Source organism: Neltuma alba, unplaced genomic scaffold, assembly GCF_004799145.2.
Source record: "Neltuma alba isolate B1F8T4 unplaced genomic scaffold, ASM479914v2 tig00011501_pilon, whole genome shotgun sequence".
NCBI classification, from domain to species: Eukaryota; Viridiplantae; Streptophyta; class Magnoliopsida; order Fabales; family Fabaceae; genus Neltuma; species Neltuma alba.
In genome coordinates, this window is record NW_021636169.1 from 373,012 (window position 1) to 388,979 (window position 15,968).

General features: G+C 34.4%; 2 protein-coding genes across 3 annotated transcripts; one reads left to right on the forward strand and one right to left on the reverse strand.

Annotated features, from left to right (window-relative positions):
- Nucleotides 1-584: 584 nt before the first annotated feature.
- LOC114714366 (transcriptional adapter ADA2b) lies at nucleotides 585-6,166 on the reverse strand. Of its 2 annotated transcripts, none has more exons than XM_028899097.1 (13): nucleotides 5,826-6,166; nucleotides 5,503-5,558; nucleotides 4,718-4,896; nucleotides 4,305-4,370; nucleotides 4,073-4,198; nucleotides 3,903-3,978; nucleotides 3,543-3,603; nucleotides 3,405-3,463; nucleotides 3,201-3,302; nucleotides 2,710-2,932; nucleotides 2,357-2,567; nucleotides 1,610-1,876; nucleotides 585-1,069 (listed from the first exon to the last, which is right to left on the reverse strand). In XM_028899097.1, exons 1-13 carry the CDS (start codon nucleotides 5,873-5,875, stop codon nucleotides 878-880), a joined length of 1,668 nt encoding a protein of 555 aa, XP_028754930.1. In that variant the 5' UTR covers nucleotides 5,876-6,166; the 3' UTR covers nucleotides 585-877. The 2 variants fall into 2 exon arrangements, with proteins under 2 accessions (XP_028754930.1, XP_028754929.1); XM_028899096.1 differs by having other exon boundaries at nucleotides 3,201-3,308.
- A 6,670-nt stretch (nucleotides 6,167-12,836) lies between these two features.
- Nucleotides 12,837-15,490, forward strand: LOC114714374 (cytochrome P450 71D8). The gene is made up of 3 exons (XM_028899105.1): nucleotides 12,837-13,335; nucleotides 13,807-14,226; nucleotides 14,515-15,490. Exons 1-3 carry the CDS (start codon nucleotides 12,874-12,876, stop codon nucleotides 15,121-15,123), a joined length of 1,491 nt encoding a protein of 496 aa, XP_028754938.1. The 5' UTR covers nucleotides 12,837-12,873; the 3' UTR covers nucleotides 15,124-15,490.
- The last annotated feature ends 478 nt before the right edge of the window (nucleotides 15,491-15,968 follow it).

A 15,968-nucleotide genomic window follows, 5' to 3' on the forward strand; every position in this document is an offset into this window, starting at 1 on the left:
ACACAAATTCAAATATTAAAAAACACATTTATTAAGATGAGAGTTTAAACTTAACATTCCCGTACAGGGCCAAATAAGTTATTGGGTGTTCTTTTAATGGTTTCAGTATCGGCGGGATTATTAACAGTACCTTTTTGGGAGAATGTTAATAAATTCCAAAACCCATTTCGTCGTCCAATAGCGATCTCAAACTCGAAGTGATTTAAAAATACTTGAGTTATACATGTTTAAATCAAAATTGTCTCGTATTATGTAGCTTGGCTTTGGAAGATTTTCAGCAACGAATTTCATGTTGAGTTAAATAAATCCTTTATATCTATTTATTTATTTTTATGTTTTGAAAAACTAATCAGACGCAAATGATATGTAACTTCAACTTGACCCGGCAATTTGCCGCATCACTCATAATCCTATCAGAGACAGACCAATTTCAGTACATGATAAAGTTTTATAAATAAATTGACATTTGCACACTCAAATTGTTCGATCCATTAACTTCCAATTTTAAGAAGTTCTAAATAGACACACAAGTTGGCTTTGAACAGAAACTACATCTTTGTCAATTCATGAATGTCAACAAAAACTAATACAACATGGTTATTATTAGTTGGACTCAATTTTCTTAACTAGTTCCCCGAAAGCTTAAAACCAATTCTCTCAAGTACATAGGCGACCAGATCAGGCAGGAAAAATAGAGGGAGGGAAGAACACAAAAGACAGTTCTCAACCGTAGAATGAATCAATTTTACACACCACGAAATTTGATGCCGCGGTTTGATTAACTACAATCATATCCCAGTATCTCAACATTGTTTCTGGAGAAAGAAGAGATAGTAATGTTAGAACACATTACAAGCAGGAGAGATATATATATCAGTCAGGGCATGGCAATCCCCTTCTTCATAAGTATATCGTACACGCAATCAATCTTGCTGCTATCCATATTGAATAAGTGGTGGGCATCAGATTTTGCAGTGATATTGCCACTCAGTATTTGTACAGATAGAACCTCTTGCATCTTCAGGAAGATGGCTGGAGGCAACCTATGCTCACAGCATAGACGTTTTTCCTGCCCAGAAAGTTGCACACCATGATTTCAAGACAAAAGATGAAGAAACTATGGCATTTAATAACACATGACAAGTTCAGACGTGAAACAAAAGGGTCAATTGTAGCTTATATGGTTTAACTTGTTTCATTCAACTCTCGTTAGGCTTGATCCACTATCAATTAACCATGCAGTGACATGATGATGCGAATACTAAAACGATGAAAAGTTTTGCCACCGAAAGCATGATTCACCTTAAAGAAATTCGCATTTTGAGAGGACTAGCATGTAATTCTATCTTGAATGAATGAATCACTTCTTATTCGGGAAAAAATGCATTAAAAATGGCTTCCAGGTACAATAAAAATGTCTCCCATTTCAATGCTTTCAAGATTCTATTTTTAGTTAAAATTTTATTGTAAAATAATACAGGATGATTATAAGGTAATTGAACAAAAAGACAAACTAATCTTGGGCTAAACCATGCAAGAATAGACTGTAATCTACCAAAAAACAAATAAGATAGTCATTTAGAGTAAACTGGAAGAGACAAGTACTTACAGGTGCAGAAAGAAGATCAGCCCCATAATATCCTGTCACATCCATTTCATTGACAGAGCTCGAACCAGCAGGCCCTGCTGGTCTTGCACTTGAATCTTTGCCAGCGGAGTCTGGAGACATGAATGCACTTGGAACCCCATGATTGTTTGGACCAGTTTGAGCTCTTTCTTTTGACCTACGAGCACTTTCTTCTGCCTCTCTCCTTCTCTTCTGTTCAAGATATCTATCTGCTTCAGTCGATGTGCGGCAACCAGCAGCTCGGGCCTCCTGCAATACCGTGTATTACAGATGCATGAGCAAATGCCATTTACTTGATTTGCACACGCACAATATGATAAATCCTAGGGAACTGTAGTATGAAGCCAACAAGGGCATAGCACAAAGTCAATAGGAACTATAGTATACTCCATCATCTGAACGGAAACACACACTTCGATGAGTTTTAGCAGATGAATAACTTGACAACCGAGATTTTATATATTTAAACGGTCAATTCCTGAAATTTATGCCTAAGATAGGTGAAAGGGGATATTCCTGGTCACGTGTCAAGACACCACAAAAATGGTGTAACCAGAATCGGCCTTGTTCACAAATATGGTAGTGAAACAAATTTGCCCAATCAGCAGTATTAAAGGAACAAACTCAACAATATGTATGTCCAGACACCAAGATTTCTCCAACTTTCCAAAATAAGAGGAAAAAAAACCAGTGTTAAATAATTAGCCAGTAATATCAAATGGATCAAACCTGAAGCTCTTCAATTCTCCTACGAATTCTGTGCTCAGATATTACTACTTTAAGCAATTCCTCATGATCTTCCTTGGTATGAAAGCGCATGAATACATCATATTTTCGACATATAGTCCTCTCCTCAGGTGTTAAATCCTTCTCAAAAGGATTTGGGTATAGCAAATTTCTTTCAAGTATGAAATCCTTTCTATGTTTTCTTTCATCGAGCCTGCAGCCAAATTCAGAGATGGGAGTGAGAGTGAGTAACTGTCTCAATCTCTCACTATATTCTGTCATCCTTTGCGCTGCAAATGGTTGATTGTATATGACTCAGGAAGAGAGCCCTGTCGAAAAGCAGTATGTCTATTTACCTTTTTGAATATATACGCAGAATGCGTAGTTTCAGTTCCCGTTCGTCATCTGTGTCAGTGTCCTTAAATTCCATTTCAGCAAGTAACTGTTCAGCATCATTGTCATATTCAGGATCGAATTCCTGTCTTTTGGGGTTATAACCACTCAACTCTACTAAAGAAGGACCTTCATTTCCAGAGGAACTTGGCTTGTTTCCTCCAGAATATTTTTCTAGTTGGGCATCTGCCAGCGACAGAGAACATTAAAGTTGAGAAGCAAGTTCATTCAAATGCATTGGTCAGTAAGACACATAGAACAGTCATGCTTATAGCAAGAGTGAGACACATAGAAGTAACATCAGGCTATTATCCCTCTAATTTAGTTAGCCCACAACTGTGAAAGGTTTGTTTACATGAAAGAAGACATTTCCTCAATTTATTTTCTAAAGATGCAAATCACAAAGGAAGGAACTGGTCATTGTCACGAGGGACTCAAGACCATATGTACATACCTTCCATTTTGATAACTCCAGGACCATCTTTGCCCCGTCCCACATTAGATGCCCTCTGGTTAGCAGTTGCTGCAGTATGCGAACCACTAGAGTGTCCAGATTCTGATTCTGGAAAGCAAGGGAAACATAAAGACAGAAAAGAGAATCAACATGAGCACACTTGTTATATCAATCAATTAGTAATATGAACCCATTTTGCTTCACCTGAATTTAAGTTGGACTGTAAACGGCTAGATTTACCAGCTTTATGAGAATCTTCCACTCTGAATCAACGAATAGACATCAAAGAATGAGGTACAAAAGGTGGCATGAGATAATGCACATAAAAAATCACAGCCTTACTTGACTCTAGCTGGAGAAAATGGAGATTCTTCCTTTATGCCAAGATCCCCCATTGGAATCCCTGTGGCGATCACAAATGACAAATGAAGGGGGGAAGGGTGAATGAAATGCAGCAAAAGAGTCATGAACTAGCAAAAGCCACATACGAATCATCCAATGCTAATTGCAACCAGAAATTTTCATCTTTTCTCACCAAACAAATATACAAATAAATTATTAAAAAAAAATCTATCTTGAGAGTTGAGAAAAGCAGCAGTAGCCATGTCTGCAGCTCAATTATTTAGTAACAGTGCATTATGAATCTTATAAAGCTAGACCTCACTTCACTAACTGCAAAAAATGAGTTCATGTTGAAAAGACCTTTTTTGTCATCGCTTTGCCCTTTAGCCATAGCAAGCAGCTCCTTTCTGTTTTTCCCAACAACATGGGACATGTCCTAGAAAATTAGTTCAAAAGAGAGATTAAAATTTTCCTTAACAAGATAAGTACAATGAGGATGACCATGCAGCTTTGTTTGATGTGTAACATACGGGGAGAGGAAAGGTTTTGGAGTTCAAGTAAACATTCCTATAGTGTTCTATGCATGCTTCTTTATTCTTTGTCCCAACATGCTCAGCAACTTCTGCCCAGTTCCCCAAGCCGTACATTTCAATTCCCTAAAACCAAGAAATTAAGGCAAACAAGATCAGATAGAAGTAAGTGATTTTTTCTTTGTACAAAAATAACCAACAATCCTAAGAAGAAATAATTTGAAGAAAATACCTCCAGAAGCAGAATTTCATCATCTGCATTCCAATCTGGGCAAATGAGAGGGAAAGATAAATTATCCTGTCAAAAAGAAAGTGCATTAAAACAAAGCACAGCAAAAACTGCGAATAAAACAAGGATAATAAGCATGTTAACTCAAACAAGCTGTATGGTATTTATCCAGCTTTCGTTTAGCACAGATTCAGTTACAACATTAGACATCTTTAAAAAGTTGGTCAGGTATTCCACAAAAGGAAGGGAAAAAAAAATTGAGGTGTGAAAACTCCATTTAACATTCCAGTACTCGACTCACTAAACTAGAAATTGCCCAGAAACTCATCAATGACGAGAATGGATGTTTTTTAATGTTAGATCTTTCTCATCAACATGTTATAGAAAGACAGCAATGGAGTTAAGCCATTACTCACCATAACCCTGTAAGGGTGATTGCTTTTATGAGGGGTCACCTCAGCTCCCACAGAAAAGCACTCTATACATAGGTCAAAATCAGGACACATGGCACACTTAATACGTATTTTTCCTGTAATATCTTTGTTACAGTAATTGCAATGGTACAAAGCCTTTTTTCCTTCACTTGTTCCTTGACCTGGTTCACAAGAAAATCAATAAAAATAAAACACAGCCACCCTTGAATAAACAAAAGAAAAATAGTCATTTTAATGTAGCGGTCTCGACTGAACACTACAAGAGACAACAATTTTTCAGGCAAATCCCAATGCATCTATAACTCTCTTCTTGTTGCATGACCATTAGCAACTTTTCAGGCAAATCCTTACGCATTCGCTTTTTTCCAATCCAAAAAAGTGACTTTGGAGAATCGATTTTCTCAATAGCGGATCAATCCACCTTTTCCTTAAACCATGTTTAAACCTCCAAATCATGGTTTCTAGCTCATTTATCATTTTTTGACTTTTTTTTTTTTTCCGAGTGTTTGGATGAAATCACGCAAAAGCTCGATTTTGCTAGAAAAAGTGATTTTGGAGTGATTAGCCAAACATGCAGCGTGTTGAAGTTCCCGCATGCTGCAGTTACCAAGAGTATCTTTTACTCTCCTTTGGGAACCAAAACAATTTTATTCAAGATACCCAGAGTTACTCTCTAATATTTGGGACTAAAGCTAAAGAAGTCTGCCATCTAAGAACACATTCGGAGTTTGCTCTCAATAAAAAGGGAAAAAATAGGTTAAAAAAACCTGCAGCTCCAGGTTCTGTAATATCTCCACTAGCAGCATTCTTTTTTCTCCTTGACCTACAAAGTAAAAAACGGATATCATAGGAAAACACACAAACTTCACAACGGTAACTGTAGGACATGAGTGATACTAATGCTCCAGGTAATAGCCATTCGAACATCACAAAGCATGATCATACTTACCATTTACAGCATCAATACATGGCACAATGCAAATAGTTATGGCGAACTAATTTCAGCAAAATCAATGTGACTTGCAGTATTAAAATATAGTGATATATCAAGTATCAGTAGTAATTGAATTACAGAAGGAAAAGATCAAACCTTTGATTGGGGTCCTCATCAGCGTGGAAATTCCCACGAGAACGCCCCATTCGTTTGTTGCGATTAGCAGATTCCCTTACGCCTTCGTGAAATTGTTTGTTTGTTTGGCGAAGAGTCTATAATTCGTAGTGGGAAAAAAGACCCAACAGTTCTGAGATTCAAGACGAATGAATTAATTGAGAAGTATAGGTTTGAACTGGATAATTTCAGGTAAACTCTCGAGTTTACAAAACTGTAAGCTTTTGCGGAAGTAAATTTTGTACGAACTGCTAAATTACCACATGGTTCGTAATGGGAATCTAAGGTTGCGAAAGTCCCAGAAAATTTGACGATGTTTTGGGGACAAATCAAACGGACTTGGGGAAACCCAGCTAGAACCGGATTGCAAGGGATTAAAAAATAAAAAGAAAAGCGTTTCAGGGCCGCCTTACTCCTATTTTCGATTTTCCCACCAAATTTTTTCCGGCAAAATTATCAAGGGAAAATTTCACTGTAGGATCGCAGAAGACAATTAATATCAAAGAGTCCCAAAACTTTCTGAAACCTCACTGCAGGACCAAGGGACCAATCTGATATTAATTTTTAGAGTGAGATTACAATAATACCCCTCCCTTTTTATTTTATTAAAAAGTAAATATTTACCGGAGTTACTGTTCCGGCCACCGGAGGTCGAAGGTCCGGCCACTGGCGCTTAGGTGGCCACCGTCGGGGTCCGGTCACCGGTGGCCGGAACAGTAACTCCGGCGGGACCTCCGGTGGCCGGAGTTTTTTTGTTTAAAACAAAGTGGCCAAGGAAGGGTTTGAACCCAGGACCCCTTGGCACACCAAAAGACTTGTAACCACCAAGCCAAACAACCCATTCAATCATAAAATGCAAATAAAACTATATATAACAAAATAAACGCAACAGTCCAAATGTAAGTGAACAAGTGAAATTAGACGATTTACAAGTGGAATTCAGAAATTTGCAACAAAAATTAGACAATTTACAAATAACATAATAGAAGTCATAACCCCAAATGCAAGTGTTTAAGTGCAAATGAGCAAGTGAAATTTGAAGATTTACAATAAAATTTTATGGATTTACAACCCAAATTTGGTAAACACAAGAGAATTCACAACCCAAAATGTAAGTGTTTGAGTGTAAGTGAACAAGTGAAATTAGGCGATTTACAAGTGGAATTCAGCAATTTACAACAAAAATTAGGCAATTTACAAATAACATAATAGAACTCACAATCCCAAATACAAGTGTTTAAGTGTAAATAAGCAAATAAAATTTGAAGATTTACAACAAAAGTTTATAGATTTGCAAGTGAAATTCGACAATTTCACTTGCTCATTTGCACTTAAACATTTGCATTTGGGGTTATGACTTCTATTATGTTATTTGTAAATTGCCTAATTTTTGTTGTAAATTGCTGAATTCCACTTGTAAATCGTCTAATTTCACTTGTTCACTTACACTCAAACACTTACATCTTGGGTTGTGAATTCTCTTGTGTTAGCCAAATTTGGGTTGTAAATCCATAAAATTTTATTGTAAATCTTTAAATTTCACTTGCTCATTTGCACTTAAACACTTGTATTTGGGGTTATGACTTCTATTATGTTATTTGTAAATTGTCTAATTTTTGTTGTAAATTGCTGAATCACACTTGTAAATCGTCTAATTTCACTTGTTCACTTACACTCAAACACTTACATTTTGGGTTGTGAATTCTCTTGTGTTTGCCAAATTTGGGTTGTAAATCCATAAAATTTTATTGTAAATCTTCAAATTTCACTTGCTCATTTGCACTTAAACACTTGCATTTGGGGTTATGACTTCTATTATGTTATTTGTAAATTGCCTAATTTTTGTTGCAAATTTCTGAATTCCACTTGTAAATCGTCTAATTTCACTTGTTCACTTACATTTGGACTGTTGCGTTTATTTTGTTATATATAGTTTTATTTGCATTTTATGATTGAATGGGTTGCTTGACTTGGTGGTTACAAGTCTTTTGGTGTGCCAAGGGGTCCTGGGTTCAAACCCTCCCTTGGCCACTTTGTTTTAAACAAAAAAACTCCGGCCACCGGAGGTCCCGCCGGAGTTACTGTTCCGGCCACCGGTGACCGGACCCCGACGGCGGCCACCTGAGCGCCGGTGGCCGGACCTCCGACCTCCGGTGGTCGGAACAGTAACTCCGGTAAATATTTATTTTTTAATAAAATAAAAAGGGAGGGGTATTATTGTAATCTCACTCTAAAAATTAATATCAGATTGGTCCTTTGGTCCTGCAGTGAGGTTTCAGAAAGTTTTGGGGGCTCTTTGAAATTATTTGTCTTATGCGGTCCTACAGTGAAATTTCCCCAATTATCAATCTCATCATCGGTATCGGCAATACGAAATAGTAATATATAAGCCCTAATGTACAATGTTAAGGTCTAAATTTTTTTTTGCTGGTAAAAAAAAGGCCTAAATTTTTTTGTCAAAAATCTATATTAAATCTCAGTTTTTTATTTTAAATTAAAAATGTAATTTTAGTTCTTATTATTAATTTATTTAACAGAAAACATTGACTTAATAAATAAATACTAAAATATACATTTAGTCTTTTAACTTTGTATAAGGTTTCAATTTGGTTCTTTATGTTTAAAAAACACATATTTGGTCCTTTAGCCCTAAAATCATTAGGCTATAATGATGATTTTTTTTTAACAATCATGGATATTTTAAAAATTAAACTTAATATGTTAGCATTTGAGAATATTTTATTAACATTTAAAGTCTTAATGTCATCATTTTTTAAAAAAAATTAGGATTAAAGGATTAAAAGTATATTTTTTTAAAGTTAAAGGACCAAATTGAAACCTTTAATATATATATATTAGATTTTGGGGTTGCCTTTAAATTTTTTTTTTAACTAGTAAAAAAATAAAACGATATAAATAAAACCATCAATTGATATTGGGTCAGAACCATACTTCAAGGCTATGTCTGTTTGGTTGTGATATGGATGAGACTTTAGACCATTTGTTCATCTCCTGCCTTTTTTCTAAAGCTCTCTGGTTTGGATGTTTTTCAATAAGGTTCCTGCTACTTCCTTTAAGGAATTCAGAAATTGGTTCATTTCTTCAATTATGGAGCTGAATAGAAAGGATTGAATTATTTCATTCATGGACTAATACGTTTACTTAAGACTATCCGAAGGAAGAGGAACATTTTGCTTCATGAAGGGAAAAAAGATCATCCTATCACCGTGATTCAGGAAATCAAGAGCACTCTTTCCTTTATAGAGTTTGCTTTTGATAGCTTTAGTTCCTCCTGTTTCTCCAAGCAATGCCCTCTCGTGATGTACGTTTCTCACTTGAATTTGAGCAAAGATGGTTGGAATTTGTTACTTTTTAAATATAAAAAAATGACCAAACATTATTGTCATGGTATCATATGCTATGAGGGGATGCCTCTTAAAGAATTCTTGTGGCAAAACCAATCTTCTACAGGGTCTGCTTTTCACCGCAATTGCTTATGAGCTGCCCTCCTATGGATTTGTAATAGGAACCTGCATATTACTACAGACAAGCTTTCTGTACAAGTTTACCATGTTGAGAAGAGATTTCTTCAGCTTTCTTCTCATAATATCTCTGTTCTCGACATCACTTAGCAAGAAATACTTGCCATTGTTCATCATTTTTCTTTCTTAAACCTTGTTTTTTTAGTTTTAATTCTGCCGATGTAGGAATATTAAGTATTTGTAACTTATAATTACTTTTATCTTGAATATCATTTGGTCTTTGGTTATAAAAAAAAAATACTGGAGGCTTAAAGCCTAAAAACAGAAATACATTACGACAATAAGCCATAAACATTAATACAAATAAAATATGAAGCTTCAACCAATAGATATAACAAATGATCAGTATTTTAAAGACCTGCTAAAATTTGAGTCCCATCTCGGATCAGCTACAACACCATCAAACTAGATACTATTCAAAGTCTCAGAGCAGGAGTAGATACTACTTGGCAATTTTAATTAACATTACGAAACCCTACTATCTCCTACTTTGTGGGAAAACTGTACTGAACAAGTGCTAGACTCTTTCCTGTTTTTTTTTTTTTTTTTAAGATTGCAAAAGACATTAATTTATCGACAAGAAAAGCAATTTTTATTTCACTCTGGTTATGGGCACCAAACATAACATTATGTTTAGCTTTGTACCAGACTACTTTTTTCTTTCAATTTTTGAAATTTTAAATAGCCCTGGAAATTTATTTCACCTGTTATTTGAAGTGATTAGAATGGAAAATTGTGTAAAATTCAAGTGAGTCGTAGATTATTTTGATTAGTGACAAAATTTGTTATTTTAAATAATAACTCATGGTCAGCTCAAAAAAAAAAAATTAACTATGATATTTTTTTTTATCATTCTGTGTTTTATAAAACTCTTAAAATGAAATCAAAAAATAAAAATTGAATTATATTTATTTTTATGGTTTAACCGTGATCGATCGAATTCATTTTTAATTAAGCACATTTCAAACAAAACTTAAACTATACATAATCGGCTTTCTTAAGAACAAGCAAACATACAAAATCCACATTCATAAAATGGGCTTCCTTAAATGGCATGATATATAAGTCGTTTATGTTAAGAATAAGAAAATCTCACGTCCCTGTGAGATCCTTTGATCAAATACACCTACAAAAATCTTAGAGTTTAAGCAATACTTTTTTGGTTAAATTAGTACTCCAGCAACGCTAACTTCAAAAATATATTTAAATCACTTAATGATAAAGAAATCAGTAGATGGATATTAGAGATGAGTACGTGAATAAACTTTTTAAGCTACTAACAATTATTAATCTTCACAGCATAAGAATTCTATATCGTACATTTGCAGTTTTTTCACTCAACAGTGATTTTATTTCCGCATTGACGACTACATCCATGCTACTACTTTTCAGTTTTAAAAAAGCATTGTTTTTTATTGTTTAAATTACTCCTCCAGTCCTTAATATAGGACCCAATTATTGAGTTGGTTTTGGTTCTAAATATAAGACCCATTTCTTATATTTATCAATTTTCTCTAAATTACCCTTATTCATACTCCACCAACCATAATCAAGTAAAAGAGGGAGATGAAGTATTAAGAAAGATTATTATGGTATCTTAGAAAAAATGTGTCACATTTCTTATAATTAACTAATTTACCTAACTTTCTCAATCTAATCAAATTAGGTAAATGGGTCTTATATTAAGGATCGGAGGAATATATTTTATAAAATTCAAAATTTCATTAAGGCTGGGATTATTTGTTGGTGGCAACAGTTCTTTTGAAGGAGAAAGTTATGCACACAATTTTTAACATGTGGAGAATGCCTTTTTCTTAGGCTTAATTGGCTCCCACATATTCCAAACTTTCATGCAAATTCATGAGTTGATGATGAAATTTTTTTAAAATAATATAATGACAATCTTTGAGTATGGCTCCCACCGTTAAAACTCAAGTCAAATAATGATTTTTACAAAATAATAAGTTGATTTAAGCTTGTACATTTAAAGAAGGATAATATATTAATACACTAGAATTAAGCAGTAATAGAGGCTATTTATGCACAATAGTGCTGGAACATTATCTTGTTTGAATTTAAAAGGCAAAGAAATTTGTCATGGTATGATGTGTCATGAGAGTAACTAAATGCTTAAAAGAATTCGTTTGGAGAAACACGACTGCTAGGATTGAATTTTCATTCCAAATGTTGTAGGGCCTCCCTTCTCTGGATTATTCCTACGCGCTCATTAATTAATAGATCATCCAACTCTCCTTCTATTCATTGTGTGGGGGAGCTATTCATAAAAATACCAAAGTTGGATTTACAGCCCTCAATCATCACTTGGTGGGAAATTCTTTCTCATATATTTTAGTTTTCTCTCTTCGATGTTGATGTTATTTCTAAAAGTTCTTTTCTTAGCTTTTATTCCTATATTATAGATAGCCTTACTTACCCTAATTTATAACTCTATTTTTTATAATATATGTCATTTTGTCGTATTTCAAAAAAAAAATTGTAACCACTCACCGTGTTTTTGGACGGTTATTAAACTAATCAATAATTTACCTTTTCATGAAGACTAATACCTAACTTCTAAATATTTAAAGTATGTTGACGGAAATGGTTCTCTAAAAAATAAGAAGAGAAGAAATGAATTGTTCATGATGTCTTTAAGGCGTAGACAATTTTTGTTAGACTTAATTCGCCCTCACATATTCATATCTTATAAGATATAAGTTGGGTTAACCTGATGAATTTTATAAAGGGTATACAATAAAAACTTTTGAATATGGATTGCACTCCCAACAATACCTTTTATAAAATAATAAGAATTATTTTTTTATTTCTGCTTGCTCTTAAAGACAAAAAACAATAAATTTGGTCCTATTGTAGTTATCTGAAAATGGAGTGATGATTCATGAACTAACATAAATTACTACCTATATGTTAATTCATCAACCAACATAAATTAAATAATCAAAGGTTATTCAATAACTTTGTCATAAAAAGTTACACCCTTTTAGTATGTAGGGAATTGTTTTTAGAAACAACACAAATTTTCGTCAAGTGATAGTTATCACTTACGTCACCTTTTCATAGACAGACACACAATTTTAATGACTTTCAGTGTTGTAACACTTTATAAACCCTTTATGTAAATTTATTGATTCATATGAGGCCATGACTTTCCAAAAAAAAAAATCTCTTCATTTTAAAAATATTTCAACAAATAATTTATACATAAATAAGTACTTTCTTTCACCAAACCTCATGAACAGGAACACGCCTGACTTCTAAATGTGTAAAGTATTTATGAATTATTAGTACTTTCACCAAACATATTTTGGTTTCACATTCTTCCAAACTCCAAAGGAATATTCTTCCACAAGGACATGACTTTAGAGCTCCCTTCATGGTTTGTCGGCAACTTCTATATATATATATAGGACTCCAGTTTAAACAATATGCATCGATCAATTACATAACATCACTTGAAGCCTTCCCGTATGGAATCCCAATTTTCTTTCTTGCTTCTAATTTTCTTCTTCCTTTTCTTGTGGCTTTGGCTTGCAAAGCCGAAAAATAAAGCTAAGCTTCAAATCCCCGGGCCATGGAAGCTGCCTCTATTAGGAAACTTGCATCAGTTAGCAGCAGCAAGGTCTTCACTTCCTCATCATTTGTTTAGAGAACTCTCTCACAGATATGGGCCTCTGATGCACCTTCAACTTGGCGAGCTTTCTACAGTAATTGTTTCATCTCCGGAAATTGCCCAAGAGATTATGAAGACGCATGATCTTGCCTTTGTCAACAGGCCACAACTGCTTACTCCTAAGCTTATGGGCTATGGCTCTGCAGACATCGTTTTTTCCCCTTATGGTGATTACTGGAAGCATATGAGAAGAATATGTGCTTCACAACTCTTCAGTGCCAAGAAGGTTCAGACTTTCTCGTCTGCTCGAGAAGATGAGGTAGTAATTACATACATATTATTTCGGTGTATTCTTTGTTCACATTCCCCCTGGTACAAAACATAAGCATTAAATATTTAAAAGGGTTTGATTTTCTTACAAGCATCAATTTAGACTTGTATGATGATTTAATACATTTTTTATTTTTCCCCCTACTTAATTATATGTTTCTTTGATCTCTTTTTTCACTTATTTTCTATTCCACTTTCTTTTTTATAAATAAAAGTGTTTTAGAAAAATGAATTGTATTTTTTAGATATTTATTATCTTTAACTAATTTTTACCAACTTTTTAAATTGCATAATTTAGTTATTTAATATTTATATTTTGAACGATCGGAGTAATATATATATATATATATATATATATCACAATTTCTAGTTAAAAATTCAAGTAGTTGACCGTGAATATCGGGAGTACATACAGTAATTTGTCATAATTACTTGTTTAACTTCCTCAGTACTTCATCAGGTATTTGAGTTAATAGAATCAGTTCGGAGATCGGTAGGTTCAGATTTCGATGTCACGAGCAAGATCTACTCTTTGACCAGCTCAATTATTACGAGAGTAGCGTTTGGAGACAAGTCCAAACGGGAAAAGTTTCTGCAATTGATCGATACAGCGATCACGAGTGGCTTTGGCTTTGCTGATTTGTTTCCATCAATGAAAGCTATTCATCTCATAACAGGAGTGGAAGCAAAGTTAGCAAAGATTCGTACGCAGATCGATGAGTTCTTAGAGGATATTATTGAGGAGAATCAAGAGATGCAGTTTAAAGAAGGCAAGGGTGGTTCTGGCCAAGAAAATTTTCTTCAGGTTCTCTTGCAAATCCTACGTAGTGGAGGCCCTGGGATCCCATTTACAACAGACAACGTCAAAGCTGTCATTGCGGTTAGTAAACTTTATAATTGCCTGCATTGGAAGGTTTGCCATGAGTTTATCCTATGTTAAACTTATGTACTGGTACTTTTAAAAAGGAATTAAGATAAGTTTGTAATCCGAGGCCATTTACCTAAATGTGAAACAGTGCTAAATTAGTCATGAATGGGCCTTTCTATGTATGGTTCGTTTGACAAAACAAATAAAGCTTCAATTTTGTGTTTTATGTTAACCTATGGTCATCTGGGTTTAACAACGCTGGTTAATGATCACTATTTGTGACCACCGTTAATAATGCAGGATATATTTTCTGGTGGAACTGATACTTCTGCAGCAACAATGGAATGGGCTCTGTCAGAAATGGTGAGAAATCCAAAGGTAATGGAAAAAGCACAAGCTGAAATTAGAGAAACTTTCAAAGGAAAGAAAGTAATACATGATAGTGACATGGAACAGATTAGTTACTTAAAATCAGTAATCAAAGAAACTCTAAGATTACACCCGCCTCTTCCTTTGTTGATCCCAAGAGAATGTAGGGAAACCTGCGAGATAAGTGGATATGAAATACCCAATAAAACTCAAGTTTTTGTGAATGCATGGGCAATTGGAAGAGATCCAAACCATTGGTATGAAGCTGAAAGGTTTATGCCAGAAAGATTCCGTGGTGGCTGTAATGTTGATTTTAAAGGAGCAAACTTTGAGTACATCCCTTTTGGAGCAGGAAGAAGAATTTGTCCAGGGATTTCATTTGGGTTAGCAAGCATTGAGCTTGCTCTAGCTAGCTTGCTCTACCACTTTGATTGGAAACTCCCACATGGAATGAAGCCAGAGGATTTAGACATGACTGAAACTTTCAGTATTGTAGCTAGAAGGAAGAACAAGCTGTGCTTGATTCCCACACAAGCATGAAGCGCCGATCCTCTTCATGAGAATTCCTATTGAAGCATATGCAACTATAAGCTTAGTGGAAAAAGTAAACCAGAATAAGAGTTTCACATTTCTGTGAAATTCACGAATAAGGTCTCTCCGAGGATTTTGTGACTTTTCGGAAAAGGTTGGTTCATCATATGTGACTTATGTATTAATAATGATGGTGATAAATCTAGAAGCTTCATTTGTAATAAAAATATATATAGTATTTGATATGGTTAGATTAAGGGTCGTATAAAAGAAGTTTAGTATAAGAATTGGCTTAGGTGTTTGTATTCCTCTGAAACCTAAAATTATCAGTACGATATATTTTAATATTTGTGTTTTTCTTTGATCTTCCCAGTAATACCAGTGTTTCATTTCATCCTAACCAGTGTTTCTTCAAAGTTCAAACCCTGTGGTCCAAGTATTTTCTTGTTGGTTTCGCTTTAATGTCGGGCTCTAATGTAAACTTAGAAAGACTAACGATATTCGGTCATATATGAAAAATGAAAAGTGCTATATCAACATCACACTCGTTAAGGTAAACCCTGATCCCTCAATTCATACGCAATAATGGTTGACATGTAGACAATAATAAGCATTAAGATTAAGTAAACCACCAAGAAACACAAATAAACGGTAAATACGAGTTCTAATCCACAAATTTGCTCATAATAACTCTAGATTAAGAGATGACTAACAAAATATAAAGCTAAATCCAACATTAAAACCATCAAATGAGAGAGAAGCTAGCACTAAATCTAACTCCTCCCCAAGCCTCCAAGTGCCTCTTTTTCCCAAAACGTCCCTCTTTTGTCTGCTATAATTCTCAATTGTCCCTC

What these genes read in the sequence shown, in the direction of transcription:
- LOC114714366 (XM_028899096.1), bottom strand. Translation starts at nt 5,875, where the DNA reads ATGGGGCGTTCTCGTGGGAATTTCCACGCTGATGAGGACCCCAATCAA. An exon ending in ATCACCCTTACAGGGTTATG is followed by an intron (nt 4,371 to 4,717) that starts GTGAGTAATGGC and finishes TCTTTTTGACAG; the next exon opens with GATAATTTATCTTTCCCTCT. An exon ending in TTTTCTCCAGCTAGAGTCAA is followed by an intron (nt 3,464 to 3,542) that starts GTAAGGCTGTGA and finishes TCGTTGATTCAG; the next exon opens with AGTGGAAGATTCTCATAAAG.
- LOC114714374 (XM_028899105.1), top strand. Translation starts at nt 12,874, where the DNA reads ATGGAATCCCAATTTTCTTTCTTGCTTCTAATTTTCTTCTTCCTTTTC. An exon ending in CGTCTGCTCGAGAAGATGAG is followed by an intron (nt 13,336 to 13,806) that starts GTAGTAATTACA and finishes GTACTTCATCAG; the next exon opens with GTATTTGAGTTAATAGAATC. An exon ending in ACGTCAAAGCTGTCATTGCG is followed by an intron (nt 14,227 to 14,514) that starts GTTAGTAAACTT and finishes TTAATAATGCAG; the next exon opens with GATATATTTTCTGGTGGAAC.